At 43.2% G+C, this 18,999-nt stretch overlaps 1 protein-coding gene across 5 annotated transcripts in view; it reads right to left on the reverse strand.

The window, feature by feature from the left end:
* Positions 1-8,543: 8,543 nt before the first annotated feature.
* The window catches only part of FAM193A (family with sequence similarity 193 member A), a 219,418-nt gene continuing 208,962 nt past the window's right edge, over positions 8,544-18,999 (reverse strand). For all 5 annotated transcript variants that reach the window (XM_073610904.1, XM_073610903.1, XM_073610901.1 and 2 more), the window contains 3 exons: positions 15,963-16,776; positions 13,682-13,763; positions 8,544-9,431 (listed from right to left, as the gene is read on the reverse strand). In XM_073610904.1, coding sequence (XP_073467005.1) covers positions 9,338-9,431; positions 13,682-13,763; positions 15,963-16,776 — 990 coding nt within the window. In that variant the 3' untranslated portion in view covers positions 8,544-9,337. The remainder of the gene's footprint in view (positions 9,432-13,681; positions 13,764-15,962; positions 16,777-18,999) is intronic.

The raw sequence follows: 18,999 nt of genomic DNA on the forward strand, positions 1-18,999 counted from the left end.
CAAATGTACGCCACACTTTTCAGATATTAACTTGTAAAAAATGTTAAAAACCATTTATCATTTTCCTTCCACTTCACACTTATGTGCCACTTTGTGTTGGTCTATCACAGCAAATCCCAACAAAATACATTTACATTTTTGGTTGTAACATGAAAAAATGTGGAAAATTTTAAGGGGTGTGAATACTTTTTCAAGACACTGTATGTAGAAAGCATGATAGCACAAACTGATGTGTCTCTATGGTTCCACAATCCAGTGCTGGGACAAGATCATCGAACGTAAAAATGACAAACTATCCCCTGCCTCCAAATCCTATTTTATCCTGTTCCTCTCATTTACATTTGTCTTTGTTCTCCATTTCTTGCCACCAGTCCACCATATACACTCACCAGCCACTTTATTAGGTATACCTTGCTAGTACCGGGTTGGACACCCTTTTCCCTTCATTCTTCATGGCATAGATTCAAGAAGATGTTGGAAACATTCCTCAAAGATTTTGGTCCATAGTGACAGAACATCACGCAGTTGCTGCAGATTTGTCAGCTGCGCTATGATGTGAATTTTCCGCTCCACCACATCCCAAAGGTGCTTTATTGGTTTGAGATCTGGTGACTGTGGAGGCTTTTGGAGTACAGTGACCTCATTGTCATGTTCAAGAAACCAGTGGTGAGATGATTTGAGCTTTGTGACATGGTGCGTTATTCTGCTGGAAGTAGCCATCAGAAGATGTGTACACTGTAGGATGGACATGGTCAGCATCAATACTCTGGTAGGCTGTGGTGTTTAAACGATGCTCAATTAGTACGAAGGGGCCCAAAGTGTGCCAGGAAAATATCCCCCACACCATTACACCACCCTGAATCTTTGATACAAGGCAGGATGGATCCATGCTTTCATGTAATTTACACCAAATTCTGATCCTACCATCTGAATGTTGAAATCGAGACCTCAGACCAAGCAACGTTTTTTCAATCTTCTATTGTCCAATTTTGGTGGTGCCTGTGCAAATTGTAACCTCAGTTTCCTGTTCTTAGCTGACAGGAGTGGCACCCGGTGTGGTCCTCTGCTGCTGTAGCCCATCTGCTTCAAGGTTCAATGTGTTGTATGTTCAGAGATGGTAGTCTGCATACCTTGATTGTAACTAGTTATTTGCATTACTGTTGCCTTTCTATCATCACAAACCGGTCTGCTCATTCTCCACTGACCTCAAAAAGGCATTTTCAGCCACACAACTTCCCCTCACTGGATATTTTCTCTTTTTCGAACCCGTCTCCGTAATCCCTAGAGATGGTTATGCGTGACAATCCCAGCAGATCAGCAGTTTTTGAAATACTCAGACCAGCCCGTCTGGCACCAACAACCATGCCACGTTCAAAGCCACTTAAATCCCCTGATGCTCAGTTTGAACTTCACCAAGTTGTCTTCACCACTGGTAGATGGCTAAATGCATTGAGTTGCTGCCATGTGATTGGCTGATTAACAATTTGTGTTACCAAGCAATTGAACAGGTTTACCTAATAAAGTGGCCGGTGAGTGTATATAGCCACTGAGTACATGCAGATTTTCCCAAGGTTTACATTTCACTCTGTGTGCAAAGAAACCGAATGTCAGGCTGTTGGGAAAGATAGAACTTACCCAGAGGAGACAAACAGCTCTTGTGCCAGTATGAGGGCCACTGCGGTAGCATTGTTTGACTGCCTTTGTGCTCTTGCTGGGTGTCCCATGCATCCCTCTGCCTGGGGTGGGCAAATCTATCCACTCACTGGTTGGTTGATGCGGGACAGACTGGATGCCTTCAGCTGCCATTGTGTTCATGCTGGGCGCCCCTGACTTTGGAGGGGTGGGCTCCCTCCAGAAATACCTGCCCTCATCTATCCACTGCTATATGTGCTCCAACTTGGAGACTGAAAATGATAGAATTAGGACTGCAGTACACCGAGGAGCCTTGACGCAGGCACTGCAGCTTACGAATATCTTTGCAAATGTGTGCAAACAAAATCCTTTGTTTCTAATCTGAATTGTTAAACAGGGCCAATTAGTTTTTTGTAGGCTAGCTGGTAAGTGTGCTGGGTAATTTTTGTATGTGACTGTAAGACTGTACTCTGACTGGGTGACCTTGCAGAAGTGGTTTTAGAGACAATCTGGTCGCTATCTCTACTAGAATGTTGATGGGACGTTTTGACACCTGCTGGGACTATGTTGTAAACTGCATCGTGGTCTGTAAGGCTTGCTTCTGTCTTTACCATGTTCCAAGTCATGTAAAGGAACGACTTTCCCAATTTCATGGCAGAATTGGAGATCTACCATGACAGGGAAATCTTTGGTTGGACAGAAGCATTGAGTGATCCAAGAATTGGATGTGCTTGTTCCACATCTTGAGCATGTTGAAGAGGTCTAGAGTGAAGCTGAGCAACAGAACTGTCTCCAAGAAGACTACCTCGAGGCCCAGAAACTTCATGCAGAAGCAAACGGAGGGGTACTGATTTGACCTGAAGGTCCAAGTGTTGGACCTTAGGCATGCAACCTTCACTTCATGGATGAAGATTCTAGCCTGGCCTGTGTCCAAGATAGGACCTAGCTACTCCACATGATATAAAGGCTGTTGATCAGAATTTGACATGCTGGCTATCCGAAGATTTAAAGAACAGAATTTGGCAAACAAAGCCCTGGCTGATGAGCCCTCCTGGCAGGTCAACCACATAACCTGGGACATGAATGACCTCGATTTGTAGAAGAGCCAGAAGCAAGGCAAGCACTTTTGTGAAAAACTGGGATACAGAGGAGCGCACCCAAAAGGCAAAGCCACACATTGAAAGTGCTGGTCTCCCACAGCAAAGAGAAGCAGAAAGTGCCGGTGTGGGGTAAAATGGGAATGTATAGACAGGCATCATGTGTGTCTACTGATGCAAAAAAATCCCTTTGTCTGAGAAGCAATGTCAGATCACATTTATTTCATCCAGAATTTTGATACACAAAGAAATCAGTTTAGAAATTTTGGGTCCAGTATTTGGCGGATGCATCCTATTGGTTTTAGGACTGTGAATAAGTTTGAATGGAGGCCTTGAAACTACCCTTCTGAAGAAACTGAAAAAACTAACCCTTTGTGCCTGAAGTTGTGTGAGAGTCAGTAAAACGGTCTTCCTTTGCCTGCAGCTGGCAAATGGGAAGGTAAAAAGCCTAGGTGTGAAACCCTTTCAGGTTTGAGGCAATCCTCAAAGTGCACAAATCTGTGCATGTATGGGGAAAAATAGGAATTTTGACATACATATATATTACATATATTGAGGTGCAGGAAAAAGCAACTGACTCTTGACTATAGTCATTCTTAGACAACCATATGCCACTACTTTCAAGTAACTGGACAAGGGCAAAAGCTTTGCTGGGAAATACTCCCACAGTGTACCATGTAACCCTACCCACTCTGTGAGGCTCCAAAGGCCAGAAGTAAGAACATCACGCGGAAAGGAGGGGGGGGGGAGTGTCTGTGTCATGTACTTTGCCATCTGCTCAATCATTTGGTTTTTTTTCAGTTGCTAAGGACTACAGATTCCATGGAACCTTGTTGCCTGTAGTGATTCCTAATGACTTCACTTCCTGAAACTCCTCCTTCCGGCATCTCTGTAGTTCAGAAGGCAGGCTCTGCGAAATGTGTTAAACGGCAGAGCATACATGCAAAGCGTAGTGAATATGTCACCAAATTCAAAAAGGTAAGCCTGAAGAAGAGCTCCAGGCCACCCCCCAAAGAAAAAGAAGTCAGCATCTACAAACACTATAGCTGTTGACATTTAATATTAGGGCTCTTACCCGTCCAGGAATCCAGCGATATCCTTATCTGAGCTGATTTTTAAATTGGCTATTGGGTGCTGGCCCCACCATCTTCACTAAGGGAAAGTGGCAGTGAAGCTTTGCAACTTCACAGCTGGTTTCCAGCTGCGCATACGGCAAGCACGCTGCGCCTTGTGAATGGGCCGGCTGCGGAGGGAGGCCGAACTTCCAGCTCAGTACGCCACGGCGAAGCAGACAAGGGGAGCTTCCTCTTTTGGGTGGAGCTCTGCTTTAACTTTGATATTGTTAAGATTAATAGCAGGAGGCTAGAAATACGTGGAAATGGATATATGACTGTAATAATCATGTGGCTGAAAACGACAAAACATCTCTCCTTACAGCGTGTCAAAATCCATAAACAATTGTATATATTGTAGCTTAAAAAGTTCTTAGATGTGTAGGCTGTATTTGTTTTCTTTTTATCACCTGTCGATACTTCCAGCCCTAGAGTGACAACATTCACCATACTGTATCAGGACAAAAGGAACAAGAGAAGGCTAGAGATACCCGCCCTTTTACCCATAACAGAGGGGCATGGTTTTGTGGTCCTCGGAGATAGCCAAGAACAATGCAACTGATAACACTCAGTACAGGCAGAGTACATCAAGTTATCCGCCAACAAGATAACTAGCAAGCTCAACAAGTTATTTTTTTTCAAACCTAATAAATAGATACAAGAAAATGCCTGCATCGAATACTTAACTGATCACAGACAGGTTCATTACCAGTATTTACATACACTTTAATGTACATCTATACTGAGAGAAAATATTTAGGCATTTCCTGGCTGTGATGCTAATCTAATCCTTTAATACCCTATGAGTCACTGGGGTTGATTAACTAAAGGCATAAAGCAGTGGTGGTCAACTTCAAAATTATAAAATGCCTCATATGTGGACGTTAACACTTCAAGAGGGCCGCACAATAGCAGTGTGTTTTCATGCATTGAGGTAAATTGCGTTAAAATAGGCAGCCTTTTTAAAATGAATGGGCTGTAACTCGCATTAACATCAAAAAAGTCACGTCTTTTGCTGCATTTTTTTTTTACTGTGTAGCACAACGCTCTAGAGAAAGCAAATGTTAAATAAGCAATAATATTGGTGTCAGGGGCCCTAAGAACGCCCAGTGTTGGTGTCAGCCAGCATAAAAATAAAGCACAGGATAGGTGGGATGGGCAGTTCCATGAGAACAGCGGTGGTGCCAGCCATTGGATTTGTACGTAGTACAACTTTGACAGTTGAAGCTGTTCGCATAGTGTGGGCCAGCAGTGTTTACAACCAGTGGCAAGAATCCGATTCCTGCTAACTGCTTCTGGTCGCAGATAAACTGCTGAGTAAAGGTAGTGTAAGGTCTCCTTCACACAGCTGTTTAGCTGCAAGCACCTGATTCCAGCTGCAAGAATCAGCATATTCTTGCAGCTGGAATGACAGATGCAGCGTGAATAGCAGCAACGGCATCAATTTCTGGTATTTACACTAGTAAGGTTATTATCACATTGCGCTGCATTTTCTTTATAGACGGTAGATTGTGTTCTTTCCTGGTTACATCGAAGTTACGAGAAAAAAAATAACAATAAACAAATACATCAAAAAATAGTTGTGTCAAGCAAGTTTACAGTAAAAAAAAAATCAAGCATCAAAAAACTCTCACAAAAAAAAAATTATATATATATATATATATCTATCCCATAAGGTGACTCTTGTGATGATGATCCAGGTAAATAAAAAGAGAGTGACTTCACACTTCACAGGCGTGCTCCCCCCGTGTGACTGTGCTCACCTCAAGTAGTGTGACCACACAATCAAGTTTGGTCTACACAAGCAGCTGAACCACCTCTGGAACTCGAAGTAAAACGGGCTCGGCAGGATCCCACAGGTATAATCCAGAGGTGTTGTTCTCAATTTAAAGTAAAAAAGGGGCTGGATAGTGCATTATCCTTTGGGTGTAAATTTATTGTAGGTAAAAAAACATCAGGGTACTCACATTTCACAGGTGCTTCCAGCGCACCAAACTATAGAAAACATTCAGTATAAAAAATCCTCTCCAAACCGCTTGCAAACTTGTGTGTATCAGCAGCTTACTCAGAGAGCATGTAACTGTCTCCTCCATCGTCCTGGCCCCTCCCCTACGCGTGACACAGGGCTAATCATATGTCTTCCTCAGGGGGATGTAATTGTTCACGCCATCAATTGCTGGTATTTACACTAGTAAGGTTACTATCAGATAGTGCTGTATTTTCTTTATATACTTTTTTTCACAGATTATGGGATTGTGATTAATGCTAAGCTGCTGTGAATTGGTTCTCTATCCACATTTATAATTATTTCAACATGGGTTGCCAACCCCTGCTTTAGAAGATCTCTGTACCTGGAGACAAACGTGACCAATTTGTTGCTAAAAATGAAGTCCAAGAGTTCCACCTACAGCGTCCCCAAACCTGCGACATAGGTCCGGGAGCACCTTCGTGTGTAGGGACCACTTCCCAGGGTCCAGGCTCCTGGGCTACATATCCACCCCTCACTTGTATATGGTGGAAAAGGCTAGAGAGTGTGAAGTACTGTCCAGGACAGGATCCACTCTCTTTTGCTGTGGCAAGACTTCTGGTTGCTCCCTGATGGTTGCTATACACCACCGCCATGGTGTTTTCCAGCTGAATCCAGATTGCATGACTCAAGCTAGGAGTCCAGCATTGCAATGACAACTAAATCTTCAGAATTTACAGAATATTGACCCCTGGGGATGGGATTACTCTGACATCTATTGCTACGGCTGACCCTGAAAACCACCTCCTGCACCCACATATCTGGGATGCCAGCTGTCCAAGGATCTGCATATGCTAACATGTTTCCCCTACTTTGGGCAGGGAGGGTGCATATTCATGCTGAACATGACTTGACTGATGGTTTGGGGGCTTTGGAAAACCATGATATGCAGGTAGATTGGGCACCAGGCTTAGGTGTTGAGCTAGAAAAAAAGTGTAACAAAAGACTTTTCTTGGCTCCTGACGAGGGGCGAGTATTCCCAAACTGAGCCATAGGCTTCTTTAGCTGAGGAAAATTAGTACTCTTGACACTGGTGGCATTCTTATGAAGTCTCCTGAAGTTCAAGTGGCGCCAGCACTTCTTGCATGCAGGCTCTGCAGCCCAACACTTTGGCTAAAGTGTTCATGTTCAGGTCACATCCACGTCTAACACCTCAGCAATAACCCTTTAACTCCTGGTTACCAGCGTAAAAAGACTTACTCACCAAGGAAGTCTTTAGACACAGGGTCAAGCACTGAGGTAATGTCACAGCTCTGGACCTGGAAATTTCTAGTCAAGTGGACTTTAGACTAAGGAAAGGTCGATCTTGATAGCTACATATAGTGAGGCCAACTCAGCAGCTATGTGGCAGGAATCTTGATTGGTGGTGGTGGGGTTTAGAAAAACGGTTAGACTTCTCTCAGCAGAGCTAAAGAAATCATGTCCATCCTCCTTGGATACTAGCACAAAAAAAAACAAAAAACGGAGGCCTCCTAAGGAGGGGTTATACTGGGCTGACATACCATATTTTTTTTCGTTTACAAGTGTCTAATTCTTCTGCAGGCGGCACTATATCCCAACAGTACAAAAAGAAAACTCAATTATACACTTCAACATTAAAAAACACCGCAAAGGGATACAGTTTGCTTTCTGTCAGATTTGCTCTCAAATATTTTGTACACACTTGTCCTCGTGTCAGCAAATAGGATGTGACAGGTCTATGACTCCTGGTACTTTGTCCTGAATTCTTGGGGGTCACATGTATACATATTAACATGTTTGCCCGGCCAGATTGCTGCAGAGATGCACGCAGACAGGGTTGGTGTAATCAATCTGAAAACACATCTGCATCATTTGGTTCCACTGCAACAATTTGGAAGCAACTACACCCTTACCTGTGGTGCACCGACAGGTCACATTGTAAATGCGCAAACACAAATATATAAGTGCCTTAAAAGACATGTTAAAAAGAAAAATTACTAATGATTCTGGCAGCTGAAATTCATCTGCCATGAAAGAACCTGCCAATTCTGACCTCTCCTGAAAATACTACTTGCCTGGATGCCTTACTGAACCCCTTACTTTTATACTTCAGTTACTGACGTATAACAAGGATAAGGACTTCTGATGTTCCTCTGAAACTCCTGATCTGCATACTTGTTTCAAATCCTGCACATTGTGATGTGAGCACTACTCTTTGGTAACTCCCATGCAGCGCAACTCTGCAAGGAGGGAGAGCGAGTACGGCCTGCATGGCTCTCTCCACCTCCCTGTGGCTATCTGTACCATTGCTGGCAAAACAGAAAACTGTAGTGCCGCCCAACATGTCCTTAACCAATGATGTCATCGGTTGGTAGGAAGTGGGTGGGCGACTGCACAGCTTTCGGCATTGCTGGCAATAGCACACATAGCTGCAGGGAGGAAGAGAGATTCATGTGGGCTGTGCGCTCTCCCTCCTCGAAGAGTTGCACTGCACGGGAGCTGTAGATGACACATTTGAATGAATTACATAACAAGTTTAAAGTTGCTTTGTTTTGGCCATCTAGATTTTGAAAAAAAATTGTATGGACTGTGTTATGCTTTGGTGGTGAACCTTGCCTACAGTTTATCAGCAAACTTGCAATTCCACATGTGAAATCTTTGCACCCTCTTCCTGCTATTACAACTCGGACAATAAAAGACACAAAAACCAGACAGTCCTTCTGCCATACTAATGTATTCCATCTTTCAAAAAGAAAGAACTGATTTTAATATTACTTAACAATATGTTAAAAAAGTAGCCACTTTGGCGTCAGTGTTAATACAATTATACACTCTATAACAGATTGATAGTGTGAGTATTTTTTTTTTCCTTTTTTTTTTATCCTCTGTTACTTTCTCGTTATGCATGTATTCTTACACAAGCTGGCTACAAGAGTCTGGAGGGAAAAAAAAAAAGATCAGAACACAAATAAGCGTAACTAGTACACTTCTTTTCGACAGTAGATTGTGTGAATTGGAGAAATGCTTGTCTGTTATGAGATCTTCTTCCGCTGTGACAATTGGAGAAGGAAGGACTAAGTGAGCACTATGTATTCCATTCCAATCGCCAGTAGTCTGTGTAACCGAATGTAACGTACTGCAGAGGTGACATGGACCATTGTGGAGGATGCAACTAGTTTTTGTTTTATGCCTCTAACCAACCCAAAGAACCATTCTCAAGTCCGAGGCCAAGGCAATTAAAGAGGAGAGCGTATTGCTACAACCAAAGTCTTACTCACAGACTACAAGCACACAAGCTAACAAATTCAGGTAGAAAGTGGCATATTCATTTTTTTTCTCAGATCAGCAAGACTCATCAGGCCAAGGGGGTTCAGTGCAGATCCACACAGCACTGGGGACAAGGCAAGGCAGTACTGGCTCAAGGCCTGAAAAAGCACTCAGAACAGCAGGGCGTAATTCAGTGGGATTGGTTCCTGCAGGGTGAGCCCCCGTCTTTAATGGTTCTCGGTTCAGTGTGCAGCATAGGTGGTCTTCTTCAGGGTGAAGTTGGACCAGTTGATTGACAGTCTTTGTCTAGTTTGCCGGGCAGAGTCTAAGCAGAACCTGCAGGAAGACAAAAAAATATACAACCTGAACACTGGGAAATTCACTGATGTTTCTAAAAGCTGGATTACAGAACAAAAAGGGAAATGTAGCATTTAATTAAGTTTTGCAGGAATTGGTACAGATTCCCCTTACAAATAGCACATTGTACAGTTCAAACCAGTTGGATTTACTGTATCTGCAAACTAACGGTTAAAAAAATGTTGCAAGCTAATTAAAGGGTTACCACTCACTACGGCCTTAAATACCAGGAAATAATAATAATACCTATACTGGCAATCAAATACTTTTTACTGAATGAGGGTGCGTTACCCCACACACCAAGGCCACTGGTATTAAAACTTAAAGGGACTTTTATTCAAACTAAATAAAATGTATTGGTGTTGTGTATGCATTTACTGAAGTGAAGGAGTGCGGAACAGCCATACCTCCCTGATTTTTAGGGTATTGTAATGTAGTCAGTTTGATACGGGCTACTCCATTCTTCCACAGCAGCGCTCTATATTGGGAATCCATCCGAGCAAACCAATAGCTGGGTATCCAGACAGGTACATTGTGAAGAACGTACAAAAATTTTGGTGCCCACACCATTTTGATGAGATTAGCTCTGCCGGTAACAGGGGCAGTTTGCACCAGCTGGCACATTTAAGCTTGAACTTTTGCAGGACACGTTTCAAATTTAGTATCTCCAGTCACCTCAATGCCCAGATAGCTAAAGAACTGAACAACTTCCACCCGAGCCACCAGGGCCGGAAGGGTAGATTCTAGGGGATTTAACAAGAGAAGAGAGGATTTATGCCAATTAATGGTAAATCCAAAGTATTGACCGAACCATTCTATTAGATGCATTACAGTCTCCAATGACCAATGACCATGCCATGTCTCCCAAGTAAATCAGAGTGTCATCGGCATAGAGGAAAATCCCTCTCACCCTGACAAAACCCCACAATGTCCAGAAAGGCCCTGCCCATAGCCGCCAGGGGCTCCAGTGCCAGGGCAAAGAGCAGGGGTGAAAGAGAACACCCCTGTCTAGTGCCTCTGTGCAAAGTAAATGCCCCCGACAGAATCCCGTTAATTCGTATCCTGCCCCGAGGAGCTGAATATAGGAGTTACACCCACGAAAGAAAGGATTTACCCACTCAGAACTTTCTTAAAACCGCCAAGAGGTATTTCCACTCGACGCTATGAAAAGCCTTAGCAGCATCGAGGAAGAACACCGCTCTATTGCAGAGGTTGTCCAGCGGCAGCTGGAGATTCAGGAACAAACTTCGTATATTTAACGCCGTAGACCTAGCCGGTATAAACCCGGACTGATCCAAGTGAACCAGATCTGAAACCCCACCCGCCAGCCGTGTGGCAAGAACTCTTGCCAACAATTTAACGTCAGAGTTAATAAGATATAGGCCTATGAGTCAGGCAACAATGGGTTTTTTCCAGACTTGGGTATGACCACTATGACTGCCTCGTTCATAGACTGGGGGAGATCTCCGGAACGTATAGCGAAGGAGAGGTAGGAGGGGTAAACTATATATCTTTTGTATATCTCAGCTGGGAGACCATCTGTACCAGGGGACTTGCTGTTAGCCATAGAGGCCACAGCCTCAGCAAGTTCCTTTAGTGTGATGGAAGCATTTAATATCCGGTGGCCAGCTGTAGATAAGGTCGGGAGTGGGCTTTGATCTAAAAAATTCATCAACGCCTCCTCTGTAGGTAAAACCTTTGAGGTATACTCATCTTGAAAATATTCACTAAACACTGGCTCAAATCATGAACAACAGTTCCTGTAGAGTTTTGAATGGCATCTCGTCCGTTGTGCCGAGAGATCACTGCCAACAAGTGTCCATATTTTCCCCTTCCTCAAAGTAGTGTTGTTGCAAAAAAAGCGTTTTTTTTTCAGCAGCTGTAGATACAACCTGTTGATAAAGGTTCTGGGCATCCAAAAAACTCCGCTCAGAGTCTGGTGTGGGTTGAGCAACATAATGTTCCTCTGCTTTCCTAGCCTCAGCTAAAACCATGTTTGCCCAGTCTCTAGTCGTAGATTTAATAGTAGAAATCTGTTTTATGAGGAGAACCCGAAGGTGAGCCTTGAGGGCATCCCACACTACACCAAGAGCAGCTGTATCCCGATTGCATCTGATAAAACATGGTAAGAGCTCTAGATAGGGGGTCATCAGATGGGAATAATTGGAGCCAAAAAGGATTCACCTTCCGCAGATTCTCTCCAGAGGCACCCGGAACTGAGATCAGTGCTCTCAGGAGAGAGTGGTCAGAGATGCTGCATGGGACTTATTCAATTAAGGTAGTCTTGGGTCTAGCCAGAGGGTAAGTCAAGCAAAGGACAATACGTGATAGCGCCCTATGTGTAGCTGAATACCAGGAGTAGCATCTCCTATCAGGATATCCATCCCTCCACACATCTCCCAGCCCAATCTCGGAAACACATCTCCCAGCCCAATCTTGCAAAGGAGGTAGGGCAACTAGGGGCCACCAGGGTATCCACCGTGTGGTGAAAACTTGTCCACTTTCTTATCCAGTAAGTTATTGAAATCTCCCAGAACCCGTATGAGTATGTTTGGTTATGGGGCCATAAATTATGCCAGGGAATTTAGACTGTTCGGGGAGAAGGCCGGAGGTACATAGATATTTGCACAGCATGCCAGCTAGCTTACATAACAGAAATACACAGCGGCCCTGGTCATCCAAACGAGAGTGTGTTAAATCAAAGGAAACATCAGTAGAAATTAAAATACTGACCCCTCTGGAATATTCGGTGTGAGTGGAGTGAAACTGCACCTGATAGCTGGAGTTTTTCAGGGTGGATAGGGTATTGGATTGTAGGTGTGTTTCCTGTAGACACACTACTGCAGAGAGATATGATTTGAGTAGGGCCTGACGTTTCACTACATCACTCAGGCCCCGCACATTCCATGAGATGAGGTTACATTAGCCGCCAACATGACAACCTAACAGTAATATTACATATAGCAGTTCTTCAGTGAGGTTGCATAAAAAGAAAAGAAAAACCCGTGTGAGGTCCGTTACTGGTGTAGCTTCCTCCAGAAAGGGTAGGCCAGTAGTGCGACAATTGGACAAGGGATAGGGGAGAATATCTCCAGGGGCCTCATGGTCACTGACAGGGGGAGTCATGTTAGCAGGAAGGGGGGCAGTCATTACCAGGATACAGGATGCACACACCTTGATAGGCCACAGATATGCCCGATGTAGGCCAGGACAATGCCCAGTGTGGGGGAAGAATTTTTTTTTTAAAACACAAAAGAAAAAAGTAAAAGAACACAGTCCCAAAAAACAGATGGGGACAAACATGAACCGTATGTCCAAGCGGGACAGGTATGGTGGGGGGGGGGGACAACTTCTCATTATCCAGTAGATCCAGAGGCGCTTGCCAGTTCCATGTGAGGAAAATGAAAACAAGTACAGTAACTGAGTATAAACTTACCGCCTTAAAGGGGGGACATAGAAAATTGCATAAATGCTTGTGGTCAACATGTAGTTCTTTTAGATCAAAGGGATGAACTTCGGTCTGTAAATGAGGACAGTTTAACCACTTAAAGACTAAACCTTTTTTCTGACATTTGTTGCTTAAAAGTTAAAATCTGTATTTTTTGCTAGAAAATTACTTAAAACCCCCCAAACATTATATTTTTTTTAAGCAACGACCCTAGAGAATAAAAAGGCAGTAGTTGCAATATTTTAGCTCACACTGTATTTGCGCAGCAGTCTTTGAAACGCATTTTTTGGGGGCAAAAAATACACATTAATGAATTTTAAAAAGAAAAACTAAAAAAACAGTAAATTTTGCCCAATTTTTTTGTATAATGTGAAAGAGGATATCACGCCACGAGAATCATGAGAAAATCATAATCTTTATTCTAAGCAAAAAAATCGTGATTCTCATTTTAGCCAGAATCGTGCAGCTCTAATCTGCAAACCGACTGACCGGGAGAAGACAGTGATTATAGCTAGCGGCTATAGCAGCTGCTTGTGATAATCGCAAGCAAATCCAGCAGGCTGGTTGTACACAAGTTGATCAATCGACCAGTGATCAGCCTGCCCATTAATGGTTCGAATTTCTGTATGGCCTGCCTTAGACATCCTTGGTGTGGCAGCAGAGATTTCAAACGCAAGTATGTTTGAGCTTGTAGAGTATAAGTGATCACTAACACACTTGCCAGTTTACTTTCACAGCCAAAATTAAATTCACCAAGTTGCCTTGCATATTTGACATTTACCTTTTAAAATATTCCACTTCTCTTTCAGTCTCATCCATGTCCACACTATCAAGGTCAATGTCTTTTGGAAGGAATACGTCATCTGGAAATGAACACAAGTCACTATTTAGTCCACAAACACAGCCAATGGTACAGAAAGCAATCAATGTGAAGGGAAAACAGCCAGCAGGTGTTCCTACTGAAATTTAAAAGAACGCTTCAGATTTCCACAAAGTATTGATAGCCAATTTTGTTTTTATTACAATACTGTCACCTCCACAAAAATATTTTTAGCTTGAAACAGCAACAAAAGCCTGTCAAGTAAAACCTCAAAGTCTAACCCAACACAGGAAATTCCCAAACTGTTACAGCCTCTAAATGCAAATGACACCGCAACTGCAGGAAATGATAGCTGATACTTTTGATGTCTGAAGTAGTGCTGCAGCTTTCAGTGGATGCTGTGAAAATGCTATGAGAATAGACAGGACTTAGAATGTAGAAGAATGGGCTTAAAAATGGAAAAAAAAAAAGGCCTTTGCAAGAAAAGGACTTCAATATATTTGTGACATATCAGTTGTTACTTCATGTGTGCTAAGGAGTTCTTGCACCAATACTATATGGCTACCATACAGGCGCTAAGATGTCTCATTTGTCTGTGCTTGCAGCAGCCCTGAGTGGTGAAAGTCTAGGGCAGACATTTGGCAATATCACAAAATGCTGAATTCTGACAAAAGTGGTTATACATCTTAGGTGCTTGTCAGAAAATGTAAGCTTTTAATTCTCTCTATCTATACATACACTGCAAATGTTTTAGGCAGGTGTGAGAAAATGGCTGTAAATTAAGAATGCTTTCAGAAATAGAAGTGTTCATAGCTTATTTTTTATAAATTAACAAAATGGAAAGTAACTGAACAGAAGAGAGATCCAAATCAGATCAATATTTGGTGTGACTACACTTTGCCTTCAAAATGGCATCGTTCTTCTAGGTACACTTGCACAGTTTTTGAAGGAACTCGGCAGGTAGGTTGTTCCAAACATCTTGGAGAACTAACCACAGATCTTCTATGGATGTAGGCTGCCTCAGATCCTTCTGTCTCTTCATGTAAACCCAAACAGACTCCATGATGATGAGATTAGGGCTCTGTGGGGGTCAAACCACCACTTTCAGGACTTCTTGTATTTCTTTATGCTAAAGATAGTTCTTAATTTGCTGTATGTTTGGGGTTGTTGTCCTGCTGCAGAATAAATTTGGGGCCAATCACATGCCTCCCTGATATGGCATGATGGGTTTGTATCCGCCTGTATTTCTCAGCATTGAGGACACCATTGATCCTCACCAAATCTCCAACTCCATTTGCAGAAATGCAGCCCCACACTTGCAAGGACCATCCACCATGCTTTACTGTTGCCTGTAGACAATCATTGTACATCTCTCCAGCCCTTCACAAACCAAATACCTCAATGTTACAGTCAAATATTTCACATTTTTACTCATCAGTCCAGAACACCTGCTGCAATTTTTCTGCACCCCAGTTCCTGCTTTAGTGCATAGCTGAGTCACTCAGCTCCATTTTCACATCAAAGGTATGGCTTTTTGGAAACAATTCTTCCATGAAAAGCACTTCTGGGCAGACTTCTCCAAACAGTATATGGGTGTACCTGGATCCCACTGATCTCTACCAGTTCTGTGCTGATGACACTGCTAAACATCTTCTGATAACAAGGGGATGGAAGCATTATGTGTCTTTCATCGGCTGCATTAAGTTTCCGTGGCTGAACACTGCGTCTACAGTCCTCAACATTGCGTTTCTTTGTGCTTCTTCAAAAGACCTTGAACAGCACATCTTGAGACACCGGTCTGCTTTGAAATCTTTACCTGGGAAAGACCTTGCTGATGCAGTATAACTACCTTGTGTCTTGTTTCTGTGTCATGGCGTTTGACCTATGACATGAAACAGTTTTTCACAACCTCACCTTAGTAGCAGAGTTTGGCTGTTCCTAGCCCAGTTTTAAGCCTCCTACACAACTGTTTCCGGTAATGACTGTTTGACCTACATATTAAAATTGATGATCATTAGCACTAGCTTGGCATAATTGATTAATCATACACCTGACTCTAATCCTACATGACTTTGTGCAAGTGTACAAAGTGTGCAAGTGTAAGAATTCATGCTGGCTTGAAGCCACAGGGTAGTCACACCAAGTATTTGATTTAGATTTTTCTTCTGTTCCCTCACATTGCATTTTCTAAATTGATTAAAAATAAAGTAATAAAAAGTGCCATATATTTGTAATGTCTTACCAATTGAGTTATTGACTTTGTCTCCTTTCTTCTTCTTATTCCTTTTGCTCTTGCTCTTAGGCTGTGGGGACTCAGCGGTGGTCTGGTTCTTGCTGTTCTGCTGCTCACTGATCATGATGGACTCGCTTACTGCCACTGGCTTCTCCTCCTTCATGTGATTCAACTGCTTTTTGTGGTTACCATTGCTGCCCTTTTTCTCTTCCTTCTTCTGTTCAACCACAGGTGCAACATCCGGTGCGCGGGCTTTGGTTTCATTTAGGATCTTCGGTTTTGGTGAGACTTCAGGAAGTTTGAGGGCGTCCGATTTCTTCACCTGTTCCGGACTTAGTTTTGGAACTTGTGATTTAGGTTGCTTTTGTTTGACATGATTTTCCTTGTGATGGACCAAATCCAGAAGAAGAGAGAGCTGCTCCTGCTGCTTTGCCTTCAGCTCTTTAGCAACGCATGGCTTTGAGTCTCTACCATTAGAATGAATTTGTAGCTCATTTACTACCTCTGGTAACAGAAGTGGCTCAGTTTTTTGAGTCCGTCTGCCAGGGAGTGGAACACACACTATATCCTGCTCCAAGGTGCCATTGGGAAGTGCTTCAGAATTAGGTTCTTTAGTGGGGACAGAGATAGGTGTCAGCTGATCTGATTTATGAGTGTCCCTATTAGATCGATCCTTTTTCTTTTTCTTCAGGGCCTGAAACTCTTGATGTCGCCGAAATTCCTGTTTAAACCTTTCCTCGTCCTCACGTTGTCTTTGCTCTTCAAGAAGTTGTACCACTTCCTGTTCTCTGGCTTCAGCTTCCTGACGTGCCTTTTCTTCCAGCTGAATATAAAGGAAAATTAGACAAATATATTATTCAAGACAGGTGTTTATGCTTATATGTGTACTTTTAATTGAACTGCATAACAAGTCATATTCCATTGGGGGTGTGTCTAAATTGGAGACTTCAAAGCCTCCTTCCTAAACATTATAGGAGCCCATCTCAGCCTTATAACCCCTATAGAACCCTTAAAATAATTTTCAAGTCTCAGGGAAAACCTGCCAAATATTATACCTAGCGCTCACAGAAAATTAGCATTATCATTAAATTGCAAAAAGTGAAAAAAAAAAATATATATTGCATCTATGGGCGTATTTGAAATCCATGGCAGATCATTTTTTTTAAAGCAGAGTTCACCCCAAAAGTAGAACTGCGGCTTATCTGTCCCCTCTCCCTGGGGCCACATTTGGCACCTTTCAGAGGGGGGGAGCAGGTACCTGTTTTTGAAAGGCACCCTGTCCCCACTTCCGTCGGACCTCGCCGCGGCAAGGTACGTCAGAAGTCTGGCCCCCTCCTCCTCCCCCTGCTGTCAGGCCAGTAGGGATTTGCGCATGCGCAGTAGGGACCTGGCCGTGAAGCTGTAAGGCTTCATTGCCGGGTTCCCTTACCGACAATGGTGGCGCTGGCAGCACCCAACAGCTGATGGAAACAATCCGATGTCGCTGGACTCCAGGACAGGTAAGTGTCCTTATGTTAAAAGTCAGCAGGTACAGTATGTGTAACTGCTGACTTAATTTTTTGAGGGGGAGGCGGAACTTCACTTTAAATACCCCCTTTGTTAAGCAATAATCAAATAAAATAAAACAGAAAAGAAATGCAAACAGTACGAATTGCAGTGTCATCTAACTAGTGGTGAGTGTAGAAGTGAAGTGTAGAAGCCTTACATTGGTGGGAAGAGAAAAATTGCCCCCCTTGCGTGGATGGTCAGTGTAGGTGGGAAGTCAATTCACTACTGATCCTTACTCAATGAAGCCCTGGCTAACTCAAAAGGAACCCTGGTTGAGATACACCATGTTAGGGACTCAGAGTCCCTTATGAGCAGAAAAACAAAGTACTGCTACAAACATTAGTTATGGTGTGTAGTGCATTTTGTGAAGGAAAAGTACAAGTTCAAGAGCAAATGATTTCTTTGTTAAATGCACATAGCGTGATCTACTATATTTGATATTAAAACTCCAGTTTTTGTGTTTTTCAGGTTTAGAATGCTGATAACACCACATTTAGGCTACTTTGCACTGAGGCGCTTTGCAGGCGCTATAGTTCTAAAAATAGCACCTGCAAAGTGCCCTGAAAGAGCCACTCAATTCACGCCAATGTGAAAGCCCCGAGGGCTTTCACACTGGAGCGGTGCGCTTGCAGGACGGTCAAAAAAGTCCTGCAAGCAGCATCCTTGCAGTGCTATAGGAGCGGTATATTCCCCGCTCCTAAAGTGCCCCTTCCCATTGAAAACAATGGGGCAATGCCGCAAACCTGCCGGCCAAGCGTTCGCTGCAGCGGCGCTTTGGGGGCGGTTGTAACCCTTTTTCGTCTGCTAGCGGGGGTTAAAACTGGCGGCCGAATAGCGCCGCTAAAACGACGGTAAAGCAGCGCTAAAAATAGTGCTGCTTTACCGCCGGCGCCCGCCCCAGTGTGAAAGTAGCCTAAAACATACACTGGCCTGCTTATTCACCAGGGGGCACCAGCAGGAAGAACTATGCACTGGAGCTCCTAGCTGCAGACCCAATATCCCAAACTCGCTCCACATTTTATCACAATAGCTTTCATAGTAATGGTTCTAGTTCTTTAAAACCAATTAAAATGTCAACTAAAATGTCCCTCGAGCATTCAATAATTTTTTTCAGGTTCTAAATGAAGTCTATGACCCCCACTAGGAAAAAGCTTTCTTCGGCTCGGTTCACATACATGCAAATCAGATGCGTTTTGAACAGCACATCTATGTGGGCCAGTTGCGGTGCAAATTTTAAAAGGGTCCTGTCCATTTTTCATTCCGGTTCAGGTGCAATTTATGTGTCAAATTCGCACCTGAACCGCTGAATGGAAACCGCATCGGACTCTGCAGAGAAACCAGCACCGCATATATGTGAATAGAGCCTGACTTCCTGGTCTGTTATACGAGGACAAGAAATGAGGGAGAGAAGGTGAACTTAGAACAGGGAAACAAACAAAAGCATGGGAGAGGTTTTTTCTGCTCTCTATTGATGTTGTTGCCTCTTTAAGAGTTTGGA

Source organism: Aquarana catesbeiana, linkage group LG01, assembly GCF_042186555.1.
Source record: "Aquarana catesbeiana isolate 2022-GZ linkage group LG01, ASM4218655v1, whole genome shotgun sequence".
Taxonomy (NCBI): domain Eukaryota; kingdom Metazoa; phylum Chordata; class Amphibia; order Anura; family Ranidae; genus Aquarana; species Aquarana catesbeiana.